This window comes from Neoarius graeffei, chromosome 28 (genome assembly GCF_027579695.1).
Source record: "Neoarius graeffei isolate fNeoGra1 chromosome 28, fNeoGra1.pri, whole genome shotgun sequence".
NCBI classification, from domain to species: domain Eukaryota; kingdom Metazoa; phylum Chordata; class Actinopteri; order Siluriformes; family Ariidae; genus Neoarius; species Neoarius graeffei.
The window spans coordinates 486,948-503,024 of record NC_083596.1 but is presented as its reverse complement, the minus strand read 5'-3'; the positions used below and the strand labels follow the sequence as shown (position 1 = coordinate 503,024).

Genomic DNA, 16,077 nt, shown 5'->3' with positions numbered 1-16,077 from the left:
GAAGACGCGCTTTTCTTCTTTGTCAACAATGTCATCCCTCCCACATCAGCTACCATGGGCCTGCTCTATCAGGTACACACGCACCCCCGCAGTGTTACAGTATTAAAAGATTTAAAGAATAAGGATGTGTATAAACACAGATGTTTGTATTTCTCCACTGTGAATAATGATGTCCAGAGCACTTTTCATCCATGGCACAGCTCACAGTGGTGCACCGCACTGTCATAAACAAATTATAAAACATAATGCAGAAAGATTTAAAAAAAAGTAGTAGATGTACAAAATTCAGTATCGGTGTACAGAATACAGGAAATGTAAATAAAATAATTCATTTAATTTAAAAAAAGATGAGATGTGATCTAAATATACTCTAATGACCCTTTTAACTTTATAACGGCTTCCAAAGTCTTTTACATCCTCCAGAGATTGTGTGTGTGTTTTACAGGAACATCATGAGGAAGATTTTTTCCTGTACATCGCCTACAGTGATGAGAGTGTGTACGGAGAGGACGTGTAGTGTTCGGCCTCGTCCCAACCCTCACTGTTAAACTAAATAAATATCCAGTAGTCCAGCTGAGCGTGTCACACACTTTCACATCCTGCTCTCACTTCTGCAGTGTTTGTACATTTATCTATTAATCTGGCCTGCCTGAAAATCCTGCTTCTCCTTTACACACACTTGCACACTCTTGAATCTTTTTCCTTTCCTTCAGTGCTGTTTTGTTTTTTTCTGATTCTCTGTGCATGTACCATTTGCTGATACAGATTGGATGACACTTATTTAAAGTTTGAATATGTTCTGCTTTGAGTTTTTGCAGTACGTTTGCGTTTTTTGCATTTTAATATTTTTATAGCTGTGATATTGTGGTTATGTAAGGTGATTTATAAGTAAGGTAATTAGATTTGCTTTGATTTTATGGAAGTTTTTTTTCTTTCCTTTTTCAGCATCTCTTTCTGTTTGTCACTATAAACACAGTGGGAGAAAATCTGTGATTTATTCTTTTGTGTTAAATCTTTTGACACTGATGAGCTTGGACTCACTGTGGTGTTGAAGTATGTTCACGTGTTCATCTTAAACACCACTTCACCTGTGTTGCCAGATTGGTTCTGATTAAGTTCTAAGAGAGTGAATATACTGGATTTTAATTGTGAGTAAACAGTAAAGAAATCTGCTCCTGGAAAAAAACTCTCCTGTACATTTCATTATTTTTCACTGGAACACATGCAAGGTGTCACGACGGTGCAGTGGTCATCACGGTCATCTCACGGCAAGAAGGTTCTGGAGTCGAGCCCCACACTCGAGTGGGTGGAATTTGCCTGTTCTCTTCATGCTTCTAAGGGTTTCCTCTCACAGTTCAAACAGACGTGTGGCTGAGGTCATCTGGCTCTTCTAACTGCCCGTGGGTGTGAATGGGTGTCGTCTCCATGGCCCTGCGATGGAGGGGCAACCTGCCCAGGCTGAAGCCTGCCTCTCACCTGGTGAATAGATAATGAATGAGTGTAATGCACACATTCACACCAGTGTTTTGTCTGCAGACTGTGTGTGTGTGTGTGTGTGTTGGGGAAGAGAGGAGTTAGAACAGGAACTATACATGACGTCAGTATTTTAGTGTTTGAAGCTCGTGTCTCTGTACAGTCTGACTCCAGAGTGCTGTTTCAGTCTGAGATCTCGGGGTGTGATGGAACTCCTCCTCCTGAGCTCTACAATCTGATGTTTAAACATTCTCTCAGCACTCCAGCTGTTTTGGAAGGCGGGGCTACGTATCAGCTCAGGGTGTCATAACATTTTTTTCTCCGCAGGTTTGCTCCAATCACAGGCCGAGTTTACAGGATGACGTGACCCGGAAGCTTTTATTTGAGTTCGCGAACTCGGCTAATGCTAGCGATGAATAGATGCGGATGTCATTGTAAAGTTAAACTCCACAGTGCAGGTTTGGTGTTAATTAAACAAATGTGTAAAATGTTTGAATGTAAAACGCGACTCGTGTGACGGATCTGAGTGAGTGTATTAGCAGTTAGCTCATCGGTTAGCTAGGGATGGCAGGAGGGTGTGTGGGCGTGTCTTAATTAGCATATTCATGTTTATTCATAGAGATTGGTGTTTTCAACGAGAATGAAGATGTCTGTATGTTTTTCTCTTGTGTTTTTCAAAAGCGGCAAGTAACTGTTCAACCCCGATTATTTTAATTAAAAAGAAAAAAGGAACGGATTTCACTGTGTGATGCGCGTGACCGTGACGCTGTGGGGGGCGTGTCCTCACCGGAAGTGCGTCACCTGAATTCTTTGCCATTTTTGTTTTGGCTTGAGAGAAACTCGCCCAATGTGCGGTGTTTAAAGCGCCGGATTCCTCAGTGACAGACAGTCCGCTTCAGGTCAGACGCAGCCCCGGAGAAAAGGTGCGGCTCAGGGAGCAGAGCTCTCTCTGTCTCTCTCCCCCTGTGTCTCTCTCCCCCTGTGTCTCTCTCTCTGTCTCTCTCCCCCTGTGTCTCTCTCTCTGTCTCTCTCCCCCTGTGTCTCTCTCTCTGTCTCTCTCCCCCTGTGTCTCTCTCTCTGTCTCTCTCCCCCTGTGTCTCTCTCCCCCTGTGTCTCTCTCTCTGTCTCTCTCCCCCTGTGTCTCTCTCCCCCTGTGTCTCTCTCTCTGTCTCTCTCCCCCTGTGTCTCTCTCTCTGTCTCTCTCCTCCTGTGTCTCTCTCCCCCTGTGTCTCTCTCCCCCTGTGTCTCTCTCTCTGTCTCTCTCCCCCTGTGTCTCTCTCTCTGTCTCTCTCCCCCTGTGTCTCTCTCTCTGTCTCTCTCCTCCTGTGTCTCTCTCCCCCGCGGTGAGGAGTTTTAACCGAGCGGCCGCTCTGAGAGTCTCGTGCAGAGAAACGGCTCAGGAAGCGGAAACCACTGATTAACTGCCTTTAACTCATCCTCCTCCTCCTCCTGCTGCTGCTGTTTGTGGTGATATTGTAGTAAACGGAGTGAAAGCTGTGGTGTGAGCAGTTCGCTGAGGTTCGGGGGTCACTGAGTCCTGATGTGCTGCAGCATCACTGCGGCTCCGTCTCAGCCCGGTCCCGGTCCCGCTCACTTCACTCTTACAGACGCTCTGGAGGTCGGACTGGGCGATGGGACTGGTCTGGGGGCGATGGGACTGGTCTGGGGCGATGGGAGTAGTGAGCTATGCTAAGCTAATCAGCTGTGTGTGTGTGTGTGTGTGTGTTGGAGAGTGAAATGGCCGTGTGTTTGGTGTGAAGCGGTGCAGGCAGCGCTCAGCAGCAGTTCGGATAATTATACAGTATGTGTTTATGACGACGGCTAAAAGTGCAGCCATTAATATAATTAACATATTTCATGACGTCATCATAAAGCGACTCTCTGATCTTTGAAATGCGTTGTGTATAACATACGGTGAATATCTATCTGTCTCACTGATTGTCAGTCTCTGTGGTTCTCTCTCTCTCTCTCTCTCAGCTGGCCCGCCCGATTCCCCCCATCATGCCCGCCCTGCTGGAGAGGCCCAAGCTGTCAAACGCCATGGCACGCGCTCTACACAAACACATCATGAGGGAGAGAGAGAGGAAGAGACAGGGTGAGCGTACACACACACACACACACACACACAGGTGGTCGGGTGATTTTCATGGTCACCAATCAGTCGTCTCATTGACAGTCCGAATAAAGGTGTGTGTGTGTGTGCGTGTAGAGGAGGAAGAGGTGGATAAAATGATGGAGCAGAAGCTGAAGGAGGAGGAGGAGAGGAAGAGGAAGAAGGAGATGGAGGAGAGGATGTCTTTAGAGGAAACCAAAGAGCAGGTGAGTCAGCAACTCCCACCCCACAAGCACACCATCACACACACACACACACACACACACACACACACACACACACACTCTCTTTCTCTCTGTGTGTGTGTGTGTGTGTTTTAGATTATGAAGATGGGGGAGAAGCTCCAGGGTCTGCAGGAGGAGAAACACCAGCTATTTCTGCAATTGAAGAAGGTTCTGCATGAGGAGGAGAAACGCCGGAGGAAAGAGCAGAGGTTTTCTTTCTTTCTCTCTCGCACACACGCTATAAATGTACAACAGGCTCAGTAATTATATTAATCATTGTGTAATTGTAGCCCTGACAGAATGGAGTGTGTGTGTTTTTTTACAGTGACATGACAACAATGACTTCAGCTACGTATCAGCCCAACATGGCCGTTCACTCAGGGCAGCACCTACTCAGCATGCAGCGTGAGTCTCATATACACACATATATAGAGGGCTACCACATGATGTCACCACGCCGTGAGATTTTGTTAGGCGCCATATTGGAAGACCAAGTACATGCACTCACAATATAAAACAAAGTACGAGCGAGAGTAAAGTGACACGATGGATGATAATTCTGGTTATGTGAGTACATTACCAGCTGCAGAAAGGGCACGGTATGTGGAGAAACTGGCTGTGATTGATGGGTTTGACCCATATGATAAGACTCGGGGCAAGGGAGAATGGAAACATGAGGAGGACCGGACACCAATTCTGCCATCTGTTTGCTACCCAGACATTGTAAACTATTTGTTGTTTACACCCAGTGCCTACACTCAGTGTTCGAACTATGCCGATATTATCGGGGGGCCCCTTTTTTCCCCTTGGGGGTGTGTGTGCTTGCGCTTGTCTCGGAGCGCGGCTCTCCAAATACATGAGAAGCCTATCTTACGCACACATCACGCGGACTCCACACACGCATCGCGTCTGAAGTCATAACTCATCAGGGGAAATCGTGTCCGCATTGGCATGTTCAAAAAACAACCTCGCGTCAACAATGATACCACACGCAAGAAAAAAAAACAGTCAGGCTACTCAACAACCAACCTGGCAGCAGCAGTCGTTGTCATATCGGTTTATTTTATCTTTGATGTAAACACAACACTTCGGATATGCAAATGCTTCCCGTTACACACGATTGCTATGTCAATAAACATCATTTTGCCAATATTTTAGAGACCCCCCAACATTTCCCAAATCATGTTTTCAAGGGATCTCATGTCTGTTTCAGGGGATCTCGGATCCCCCGAGTACCCCGTAGTTCGAACACTGCCTACACTGCTGATGACTTGAAAGCCTACAAAGGGCTACAGGCTTACAGTTATGTTGTTAGTGGCTTGGTTTGTGATATTACAGCTATTATTAAGAATAACCTACACATAGTTATGGCCAAGGTAATCTTGTTGATATTTATCTTTTAATAATATATCTTTTCAGTTGAAAAATTAATACTTTGTTACTATTAAGGTATCCATAATTTAGATTAATTTATCCAAATTATACATATGTATTTATGATATATGCCTACACAACAACTGTTTTATTTATATAATAGGAGGGAGAGCAAGCCCCAAACCATCCTAAATTATTATTATTATTAAATTGTAGAAGTCTGGGAGGCTTGCTCCTCATACAGTGATCAACTTGGGGCCACTTTAGCATGTTTTAAATCTGAATTTCTTGCGTTTGCTTACCTCAAAGTGTCCGCAGATCATGCACAGACTTATCCATTATATCCACAGTTTTTTGCCAAGTCTCACACAGGTTTCTTTCAAGTCTACTGTTGGGCCAATAAATCATAAATAAAACAGCTCAGATTTGTTTAAGTCGTTTGCCACTCCACTTTATTCTCGTGGGTTCACATACCGCTGCCGTTATTATCCCCTTATCACGAGTTTGTTGGTCTTCCAAAATGGCGCAGGGTCTGTTTACTTCCGGTTTCAGGTGATGTCAGTGAAAGGGGTCTATAGTGATTATACACATACACACATGTATGTGCATGAACACACCCCTGTGTGTGTAATAAATAAGTAAACACACGTGTTTTAGTGTGAAATACACCACTGGTATTTTCCATCCGGGACATGGAGAACTAAAATTGGGACACACATTTCTACACCGTCTGCGTAATACACGTATGTTAACTGTATATTTGCTTATTTGTTAATTTTATCTTCAATTTGTAGTTTTTCTTTTTATATATACCTTTTTTTTTTGTATACTTGGTGCTTTTTTGCACTACTCCTTCACTGCCTTATCTTTTCTTTCTATATTTTGCTGCTGTAACAATGTAAATTTCCCCTTGTGCGATAATAAAAGGTTATCTTATCTGATACTCGAGGAAATGGATTTTTTTTTTTTTGATAAATTTGGGGACTTTTTGTTTGTATCGATATAATAAAAAGAATCGCATGTTGGCTTGAAGATATGAAGTTTATCTTCTTGTGTTGAAAATATTTTCACTCATTCACTTCACTCACTCTTGATATATACATTCACCACTCGGAGATAAACTTCATATCTTCACACCACTATGTAATATAACGCACATACATGGTGTGTGTAATGTATATATTTGTGTGTGTGTGTGTGGGTGAATAGTACTCACTCATGCACGCATGCACACAAAGTGGAATTTATTTGTTGTTTTACTTTCTATATCTCTCTTGTATTTTATTTTCTCATGTTCCATCCCCCCAAGTAGCGGGGTCTGTCTCTCATGCCCGGTCTGCAGTTCTGTTAGGAGAGCGCAGCAAGCAGCTTTTCCAACCTCCTGTCATTTCTGTGAGTCTCTCTCTCACACACACACACACACACACACACATACATACATACACATTTTATATATATATATATATATATATATATATATATATATATATATATATATATATATATAAATAAAATCTCTCACACACAGAGTCTCAATCAGAAGAAACATGTCACTATTGGACTTTCACTGATTTTCTCTGAACTGTTCATTTTCTGTGATCGAATGATTACATCTTTAATTGGGGGAGGGAAAAAACCCCACGAACTTGGTGCAATTTCTGAAATCAAAACCGGGTCAAAATTATACACACCCCCACTTTGATGGAAATTTCAGCATCACTGAATTAATCAAACTGTTTAACTCTCCAAGGCCTCTTAACTTCCTGTTAGTGATGACTGACTGTAGCTGAAAGCTGCTCTATACACAACAATTAAAGGGTTTCATTAACACTCACTGGGTTGACCAACACACAGTACAGTGGGAAAGTCCAAGGAGCTCAGTGCAGATCAGAGAAAGAGGATCATGAATTTACACTCAGGAACATCTTAGAGTTGTTTCTAAACACTTGCAGATTCCAACATCATCAGCTTAAACAATTGTAGCTAAGTAGAAGTTATTGAGAGGTGAAGCCACTTTGCTGGAAGACGATCCAAACCGTCTCCCTCAGCTGAGGGGAAATTGGTTCAGATGGTCAGGAACCAGTAAGACACAGACCTGAAACTCACACAGGGACATTTAACCAGATATGAGGTGGCTATGTATAATTTTGATTGTTTTGATTTCTGAAAAACCAAAATAAATTAACTTGTGCACCAAATGTGTTTTTTTTTTTTCTATTAAAAATGTTATCATTCTCCTACAGAAAAAGAACAGTTCAGAGAAATCACTGAAAACACTAAACTGCCCTGACAGTTATGCCTGTGTATGTAAACTTCTGACTGCAACTGTACACACACACACACACACACACAGTCTCAGTCTTCCCTTAGTCATATCCTTTTAATTTCTCTCTCTCTCTCTGCAGGGTCGTTCGTTTCCATCTCAGCCTGGTTTTGGTGCTGTTGTTTCTGAGCATGCTCAGTTTGGAGTTCAGGCAGGTCATGGGTCATTCGGGGTCACACAGCCGCAACATGCCACAGCCTTTAACCCTGGCCAATCAGCACCTGCCACCTATAGCAGCCCCGCCCACATCAGAGGTGTGGTTATCATAGTGATGTGACAGTGGGATAAGTAGAGTATCAGTAGTGGTTGATGCTCTGATTGATTTGTAAGAAATGGGACCAGACTGCAGCAGAAGGGGCCCACATCTGAAGGGTTTTTGTTCATATGTGACTCAGATCTAATTTTTTTTTTTTTTTCCCCTCATAAGCGTGAGCAGCACAAATCATCTTTCAGTTCTGATTTTCGTATTGTGGTCCTAAATCAGATACAGGTCTGTGTTTTTGCAGTGTGACCACAGTCTGAACAGTCACACTGGAAGTCATGACTTTTACATCACTCATGATCAACGTTCATCACGGTTCTGCGTTGGTGGGGGTCACTCGCAGAGACATGCTGACGGATGGAGTTAAACGTAGTGCTTGACATCCTGCGGTCCCACCACTCCTGGCTCTGACTCGGCGCGACACACACACACCCCTCTGTATAGAAGTTGCAGTCATCACTTCTGAAAAAGCCAGAGTGAAAAATTTGGCTTTCTTTCTCCTCATCTTCATTACCATCTGTTCATAAATTTGCCATCTTCCGCTGCACATCAACTTTTAACTCAAACCATAAACCTCAGTGACCTCCACGTTTACTTGCGTACGACAGCGTGCTGCATGTGACTTCTGTTACTGTTGCTATGAAAAGTGTGTGTTTGTGTTTCTAGGTGCATCAGCGTTCCAGGCCATGCAATACTTGCCTCATCAGCAACCAGGTTACACTGTACACACTCACTTCACCTCCCAGCCAGGTGTGTGTGTGTGTGTGTGTGAGAGAAAAGATGGAGAGAAGAAAAAAAGGAAAAGACATAAGTACATTGAGCCCTCTCATTGTGTGTGTGTGTGTGTGTAGGTTTTCTGCCCAGTACTGGGATCCCCCTACAGAAGCAGTTGGAACATGCCAACCAGCAGTCGGGTTTCACTGATTCTGTGAGTAAGAAGTGGACTGTACCACTGCACTGTTTGTTCACATTTAAAAGGGAAACTTGTTTGTTCCTGTATTTCAGAAATGATAAAACTGTGTGTGTGTGTGTGTAGAGTGCATTGAGGCCCATGCACCCTCAGGCTCTCCATGCCAGTGCTGCAGGTTTGTTGCCCACTCCCTCTATCGCTGTGCAGATTCCTCACACGAAGGTAAACACGGGGCACACATGTGATCTGTGATGTCATGCTTCACCTTCCTCTGATTGGTCTGTTGTTTTTGAGTAGGCCGGCTTGCCATACGCTCCCCCGCCCAGACCAGCATCACCCGGATCCTTCACACAGCACGCGGTCAGTTCACACACACACCTTACACACCATAAACTTTATTATTGTTATTAAGCTATAGTTAGCTTGCATCATCTACACAACCTGAGATCTGTACATTGCATACGGTACCGGTTTGGTATGGTACTGTCCAAGTTTGGACACCCCGACTCATTCATCGTATTGTGACACTGAAAGCATCAAAACTATGAAATGGAACATGTCTGGAATGATGTGGTCAAAAAAAAAAAGGTATTAAACCATCTGCACAGTTTATGATGTCAGTAGCGGATATATTTATAACGTAAGTGACTAAACGCTGTAGGATTATTCCTTACACTGGTGTGTAGTTAAGGGAATATAATCCACAGTCGGAGAGGCAGGACTCTGGTTTATACAGTGTGTGAGTTTGCATGTGTGCAGAAGCAGCTAATGCAAGTGGAATTGTTGACCCTCGCTGCATGCTCTCAAGTGGTGCAACAGAAAAGTATTTGCCCCATCATCCGGATATCGCTAGTTAAAATCCTGATGATGCCATAGCCGTCTATGAGAACCCGAGACAGCACAATCCTCCTGGGGTGGGAGGAGTGGGGCGGAGCGGGAGGCCATACTCTCCCCATCAATTACATCAACGCTGGCCAGTCACTGAGCTCATGCGTGTGGAAGTGGGTGGATGGCGCTTTTCTCCCAGTGTGTTATGCTTCCCCTTAATGTTACATCAGCAATAGTTTAAAAAGATTCCTTGGAGGAAGTGTGAGACGATCTGGTGGCGAGCTGTCTGATGGGTGGGAATGACTGATTGATTAATTTGGGAGGGGGGGAATCCAAAAAACCCACTCACTTACTTGTATCTTATGTACATCTTTCTCTCCAGGCGACGTTTCAGAGCTCATCTCAGCCACCACGCCATGCCTACCTCTCTCACGGCCAATCAGGACAGAGGTTCTATCACCATGGCAAATAATCAGCCAGTCAGGTGCTGGATATGGAGGAGGAGGATTTGGTCCAGGTTCACTTACATTGCTGCCCCCCAACACACACTAACACACTTTTAATGCAAAGAATGTGTGTACCTTTTATTATATGCTTTTATTATCAGAAGTGTGTGTGTGTGTAAAACCTATGTGTCAGAATGCAGATTGTGTCTCGCAGCAGTGACACTCAGACTCTGTTCCTGTTAATCTCAGTAGCTACTCTGTGTGATTATAGCTGTGATGTCATCATTAGGGTCACATGACTTATGTGAAGTGTGTGAAGGGGTAAAGTAACATGACTGTAATAGATGAGTGATGTATTCTATCCCCTTGTTTCTCTTCAGGGATGGTTCAGTCCATTATCTGATGGACAGGGGTATGAGGCCACCCTCTCTTTTCAGAAATGGTTTATTCCAGGGATAAACGGATGTTCAGAAATGGTTTGGTTTCTGAATATATGGGAGCATGCATCTATATTTGAGTGGTTTGTTCCAATTTAACATGGTTACACAAGACAGTGTGTCAGATCCCCCCCGTTCAGGAGTGTGTGTGTGTTGGATCATCAGTCTGTTCTCGCCTGGGGGCCGTAGGGCTGTCTCCTCATTCGGAACCGAGATGGAGTCCATCAGTATAAAAGTGGAACAAACTGTTCATCCATCCGTAGTCAATGTGGACGAAACCTTTCCCACCGCAGTGCAGCAGCCTTCTGACGTTTCTCCACAGCAGCTCACGTTTCCACAGTCCTGCGTTACGTCAGCCCTATGACCTCACAGTGTGACATCATACACGCATGGTTGCATCAGCATGTGTTGTGAACAACAGAATGTTAAACACTTCCTGTTTTGACTCGATGGGACAAAAGCTCTCATATTTACATCATTTAATCTTCACGCTTCTCTAATGAGCTCTTTTAAACCTTTACTGCTTACCTTAGTTTAGTTTCAGCTTCTATGATTAAAGTCGCTCTCAGGGCTTGTTGTGTAAAAACAAACACACACACACACACACAGCCATGCTGACGAGGGGGAAGAGTTATTTTTCTGAAAAAACATTAATTTTAAAATGTGATGTAAATAGTTTTAACAAACTTGCACTAAAACTGATCTGAAAATAAATAATTATGAAACGACACTCTTGCTTTCAGTGTGACTTAATACACACCGGTTTCATCTCTATGTCCTCTGGAGGACAATCATCAATGTCACAGGGTTTTGTTTCTCAGACAGCATCTGCCATACAGCCAGGCGAGCAAACAGCCACAAGAGTTCATGATGAAAATCCAGAGGACTGCAGTCAGTACAGTTTCTCTGAAATTATTAAAAACTTATACCAGCAGATCGCGTTACGTTCAAAAGCTGAAACATGTAGATATCATTGAGCCATATAATTTACACACAACTGTATTTATTTATTATTCATACTGTGGTGTGTGTGTGTGTGTGTGTTCACCGCATCTCATCAGCTGGGTTAAATATAGAGGAGGATTTTTCGCTGTGTTTGAATGTACATGACAAAAATAAAGCCACCGCCTTCATTTACCCACAAATGTATTTATTCCACTTGAAAAGTGTTCATCAAACCAGCTACCGGATTTGGGACACTATGACATCCTGAACTATTTAGTATTTAGACTTAAATACACTGGAGATGAAAAAAGGCAGACAAAAGTACAGATGCTGACTGATATCTCAAGGCAGGTTTCATGTCGGAATGTTATGGGAAATTCCTGATCGAGAAAAATACCTCCTGATGACAAAGGTAACCTCAAACGTGGCCGCCTAACCGTAATAAACAAGCCAGGGACTAGATCTAACGTTTTATGGTGTTTAGCCAAGTCTACATTATCAGTACAGAACAAACACACTGCTAGTTGAGCCAAGCATTGGCTCTAATAAAATATATCGTCCCTAAGCCCACAGCCAGATCTACAGTTTAACGTTGCACAGAGCTTTCGCCCTCATCTGATATAAAATGCTCTTCACACACACGGGGATGTTTTTATCATTCAGTCTTCCTGTTTAACTGCAGCTCACCATTTTTCTCGTCTTTCTGGGTTCGCTGGGAAGCAGTGAAAAGTTAAACTGGGCGTGTCTCCATGTCTGTTATTCCATCCAAAAGCACGACGGGTCTCTAGCATTTTTCCTTTAGATGGAACTTCTGCAAGTTTATCTGTCGATGGACTGAATTAGGCTTATAATAACTCGCGTACGCTTGTGCTGCTCGCTGTCAAAGCTCACCAGGCAACATGGCCATGTGAACAAATCCACAGTTACGATGACAAAGTCCTCCATGCATCATGTTTTCTAATGCTTTTATATGAACTATGACACCCCTAGTGGTATTCTGAGGTAGTGCTGTAGTTTCAGGGGATGTCCTCCAGGACAGCAGGGGAAGCTGTGTTCTTCAGCAACCTGCTTGGACGGCAGTACTGCAGGAGCAGCTCGATTCCATCCTGTTGTGAACACCAGGTGGTGCCATAGAGTGCATGATGGTGTCCTACAGGTTCTGAGGAGAACCTGGAAGCATGAGAACATTGGTGAGCTGTTGCTCTAGTGGTGTCTCCTCTTAGAGTCAGCTGCCACATGAGCCTGGGTAGGTCCTGTTCTCCAGCGGGGGCCTTCTACCCCCGCTAATGGTACATTCCACCGGGATACCTAGTGACCAGCAGAGGAAGTACACTACAGAGCTGGTAAAGTGAGGAGAAGAGGTGGAGCGGGGGTCAGCATTCTTCTCTGGACCATGCAGTGGTTCAGCTGGTCACCTGCTGTTCCTGATTGTGGTCTGCAGTTCTCCAGTTTGGAATAACCAAAGGAACTCTTCAGGTTCTTCTTCGGTCTGTGATGGCCAGCTGAGACCACCTCCACAACATTCAGCCTCCTGATCACAGTACCATGTTAGAGGACACACTCTCCCCTTTTCCACCAAATCAGTTCCAGGGCTGGTTCGGTGCTGGTGCTGGTTCACAACTCCTTCAACTTGCGAGCCAGCTGAGAACCAGTTTGCTTTTCCATAGCTTGCGGTGCTAAGGGAAGCCACGTCATTACATCGCTGTATATGTCAGTTACGTCGCTACGTTTGCATAAACCTTGGCGCGACCCTGTAGAACAGGATAAAGCGGCTACAGATAATGAGATGAGATGAGATTTTGAGTTATCAGCAATCTGGGGACCCTGAAGTCCAACTGCCTCCTGTAGCTCCATCCACTGGCTCCACCCAGTTAGCAGGCAGAGTCATGTACATGAAGTTCAATCAATTACTCTTTAATAGCAGCTCATGCATAGCAATGTGTGCTGACAGTGTTCACTGAAATATGGTGACTGACACACACACACACACACACACACACACACACACGGTGGTGTCTCAGATTAAAGATAATGCACAATGCACAGTGTGTGTGAGGGGAAAAAAGATCAGGATGGTGTGTGTGTGTGTGTGTGTGTGAGAGAGAGAAAACACAACCCTAACCGTTGATTCATCTCCGGTCCGCCCACTTCTACCCTTCCTACTCCTATCTACAAAAACACACACTCCTCTGTGTGTGTGTGTGTGTGTGTGTGTGGGGATACAAACAATCTGGACATAATATGAAACTGTGTGATATCAGGGGAATAAAAAGTGTGTGTGTGTGTGTGTGTGTGTGTGTGTGTCTAAGAGCAAGTTTAACCGTTGATTCACCTCCTGCCCGCCTACACACTCACTGTCTCTCTTGTATGTAATATTGAAAATGGAAGAAAACACTCGAGCTTGAATTCACGCTCAAGCTGTTCAGTTAGATCACTTTGTGTGTGTGTGTGTGTGTGTGTGAGAGAGAGAATCAGTTAGTCAAATGAGGATAGACGATGAAAGGCCATGTGACCTGATCCGAGCGTTAGATTCAGGACTGATGTCCCTTAATGGAGAAGGTGAGTGAGAGATGATCATCATTCAGAGTGGAAGAAACCAGTTGCTGTGGAAATGAAGCTCAGTGTAACGATGACAACATGGCGCTGTATCTCCGTCTATATTTATTTATTTGTGTGTGTGTGTGTGTGTGTGAGAGAGAGAGAGAGATCTGCCATTTTGAAAGCTGCAGGCGGAAGTTGACTTAGCAGTTTTTTTTTGTTTTTTTTTTTGGGCTGGTGAAGGCAGCGAGGGACAGAGAAGAGAGAGAGAGAGAGAGAGAGAGAGACAGGGGAGGCGGAGGAAGAGCTCCGATGATGAATCAGGAGAACACATTTGTCCCTGAAATGAAACAAATCCGGGTTTGAAAGTGACAGCGATGTGGGATGTTGTTTGTTTTTATTTTTGTGTTTGATTCATTTGGAGCAGATGAGATGACAAACATGTGAAAATGAAAGCTCTGTGTGAGAGAGAGAGAGAGAGAGAGAGAGAGAGAATGAATGAACAGAGCGACTCATTGCGTCGGGGGGAATCACCTTTGTGATAAAGGTTTGTTTTCTTTCTTGTTTTTACTGTTTGATATAATTTTGATATTTTTGAGCGTTTTGTGTGTAAGCAGTGAAGGAGTGTGTTCAAGGCCGAGTCAGCTGCTCGAGTGTGTCGAGGTTTTCACACAACCGTTCCTCATTGTTTGGGATGGCTGATGAATTCCGGGGTCATTTTTTTTCTTTTTTTTTACAAAATCTATACGGATATGGCGTGGATCTGAGATGTGTACGCGTGTCCTATTGGTCGTCCTCGGCGCCGTTTTATGACGTTTTTGCTTCTTATTTGATCATTTTTGGCACTTAACACCACGTGCCCAACATTGTTCTCCTTAAAAGCCCCTTAAACTCGACAAATTTGTGCGTGATTTGGTGAATATGGACACGGCGATTCCGTCGACCTCGAGTTTTGGAGATTTTGATTTGGTTTATGATGAAGCTGAGAGCAGGTGGGTGACTTCATGTTACTGCACAGACCTGGGGTCAGATTTATCTGGCATGCTCTTAGTGTAATTTTGTTTTGTTATTTTTGTTATATGCACTTTTTCGAAAAAGTTTCACGATTTTTTTGTTGTTGTTTTGTGCGTGAATGTGTGTGTGTGTGTGTGTGTGTGTGGGTTAGGATGAAGCTGCAGTGTGCACTTGGAAATGTGTAATAAAAGTTGTAATAATCTAAAGATTATCAACATTTAAAACATTTTATAGAGTGATATTCTTTTTGCTGGATTTAAGCCGGTGCTATTCACATCCTCATGTTTTATTGCATTTATTTTTATAAATATCTCACACACACACACACACTCTCTCTCACTCTCTCTCTCTCTCACACACACACACACACACACACACACACACACACACACACACACACTTCACTCAGACTTATAGTTTTGTGTCTCCTTGAGACGTTTTCTAATCTTTTAGATGGTAAAATGAACGTTTTGTCTGATGTAAGTGCCACTTTATTCAGGGAGGGAAAAAGAAGTAAGGAAATGTCCACATGTAGCAGAACTTCTGCTTTATATTTTCAGATTTTATATCTTGCTAAACGCATGTCTGATATTTCTTATTAATCATTTCACTGTATTTTCAGTGTGAACTGTAATCAGACTTTAATATAAAGTAATAATCATATTTTATCAGAGGCTTAAAACCTTAAACTCGTGTTTACGTTTGAAAGGAAGTGAGTGTGTGTGAGATTTAGTTGAACAGCTCAGTCGATTATACACAATCAAGTGAAGAATAATTTTAAAATTATTATATAAAAATTATATTTTAGCAATCCATTTTTAAAAGATTTTTTAATATTTAAGTAAATTAGTTTGACAATAGTTTGATTTGTGTTAGAGGTTGTGTGTGTGTGTGTGTGTGTGTGTGTGTGTGTGTGTGTGTGTGTGTGTGTGTGTTACAGCTGACAGTGGAAGTGAAATGTGTGATGATAAAAGTCTGAAGCTCACTGTTTGATGATATTAAACACAAATTTAAACCATGCTGAGAAAATCCATCTCTATCTGGGTCATGGGAAAAGACGAGGTAACGTCGTGGCGGGAAAAAGCAGGGTGTGGTTCGGCCGTTTGTCTCCATTTGAAAGTCAAACATTTAATTACAGACTTCGTGTTCTGATTTTTTACTTTAACCAAAATGAGCTCATTCCATAAAAA

General features: G+C 43.2%; 3 protein-coding genes across 10 annotated transcripts in view; all 3 read left to right on the top strand.

Moving 5' to 3' along the window:
• gabarapa (GABA(A) receptor-associated protein a) overlaps nt 1-1,186 on the top strand; it is a 3,165-nt gene extending 1,979 nt beyond the window's left edge. Inside the window, exons 3-4 of the mRNA XM_060912783.1 lie at nt 1-72; nt 446-1,186. The exon at nt 1-72 is cut by the window's left edge and continues 47 nt beyond it. Coding sequence (XP_060768766.1) covers nt 1-72; nt 446-517 — 144 coding nt within the window. The 3' untranslated portion in view covers nt 518-1,186. The remainder of the gene's footprint in view (nt 73-445) is intronic.
• An 82-nt stretch (nt 1,187-1,268) lies between these two features.
• Nucleotides 1,269-11,120, top strand: gps2 (G protein pathway suppressor 2). Of its 8 annotated transcripts, XR_009651872.1 has the most exons (13): nt 2,828-3,091; nt 3,451-3,568; nt 3,683-3,792; nt 3,907-4,019; nt 4,136-4,215; nt 6,494-6,576; nt 7,590-7,761; nt 8,436-8,519; nt 8,621-8,697; nt 8,806-8,901; nt 8,977-9,039; nt 9,890-10,080; nt 10,334-11,120. XR_009651872.1 is itself a non-coding variant. In XM_060912778.1 (12 exons), exons 1-12 carry the CDS (start codon nt 1,411-1,413, stop codon nt 9,977-9,979), a joined length of 1,155 nt encoding a protein of 384 aa, XP_060768761.1. In that variant the 5' UTR covers nt 1,269-1,410; the 3' UTR covers nt 9,980-11,120. The 8 variants fall into 8 exon arrangements, 7 of the variants coding, with proteins under 7 accessions (XP_060768761.1, XP_060768764.1, XP_060768763.1 ...); XM_060912778.1 differs by lacking the exon at nt 2,828-3,091 and adding an exon at nt 1,269-1,479 and having other exon boundaries at nt 9,890-11,120; XM_060912781.1 differs by lacking the exon at nt 2,828-3,091 and adding an exon at nt 1,730-1,931 and having other exon boundaries at nt 9,890-11,120.
• A 3,035-nt stretch (nt 11,121-14,155) lies between these two features.
• tp53 (tumor protein p53) overlaps nt 14,156-16,077 on the top strand; it is a 34,435-nt gene continuing 32,513 nt past the window's right edge. Inside the window, exon 1 of the mRNA XM_060912608.1 lies at nt 14,156-14,420. The gene's annotated coding sequence lies outside the window, so the exon portion shown is untranslated. The remainder of the gene's footprint in view (nt 14,421-16,077) is intronic.

Bases quoted from the DNA above. Each gene is read 5' to 3' on its own strand.
- gps2 (XM_060912776.1), top strand. From the start codon at position 3,014: ATGTGCTGCAGCATCACTGCGGCTCCGTCTCAGCCCGGTCCCGGTCCC. The intron at 3,092-3,450 runs GTCGGACTGGGC...TCTCTCTCTCAG, and splicing joins CTCTTACAGACGCTCTGGAG to CTGGCCCGCCCGATTCCCCC. The intron at 3,793-3,906 runs GTGAGTCAGCAA...TGTGTGTTTTAG, and splicing joins TAGAGGAAACCAAAGAGCAG to ATTATGAAGATGGGGGAGAA.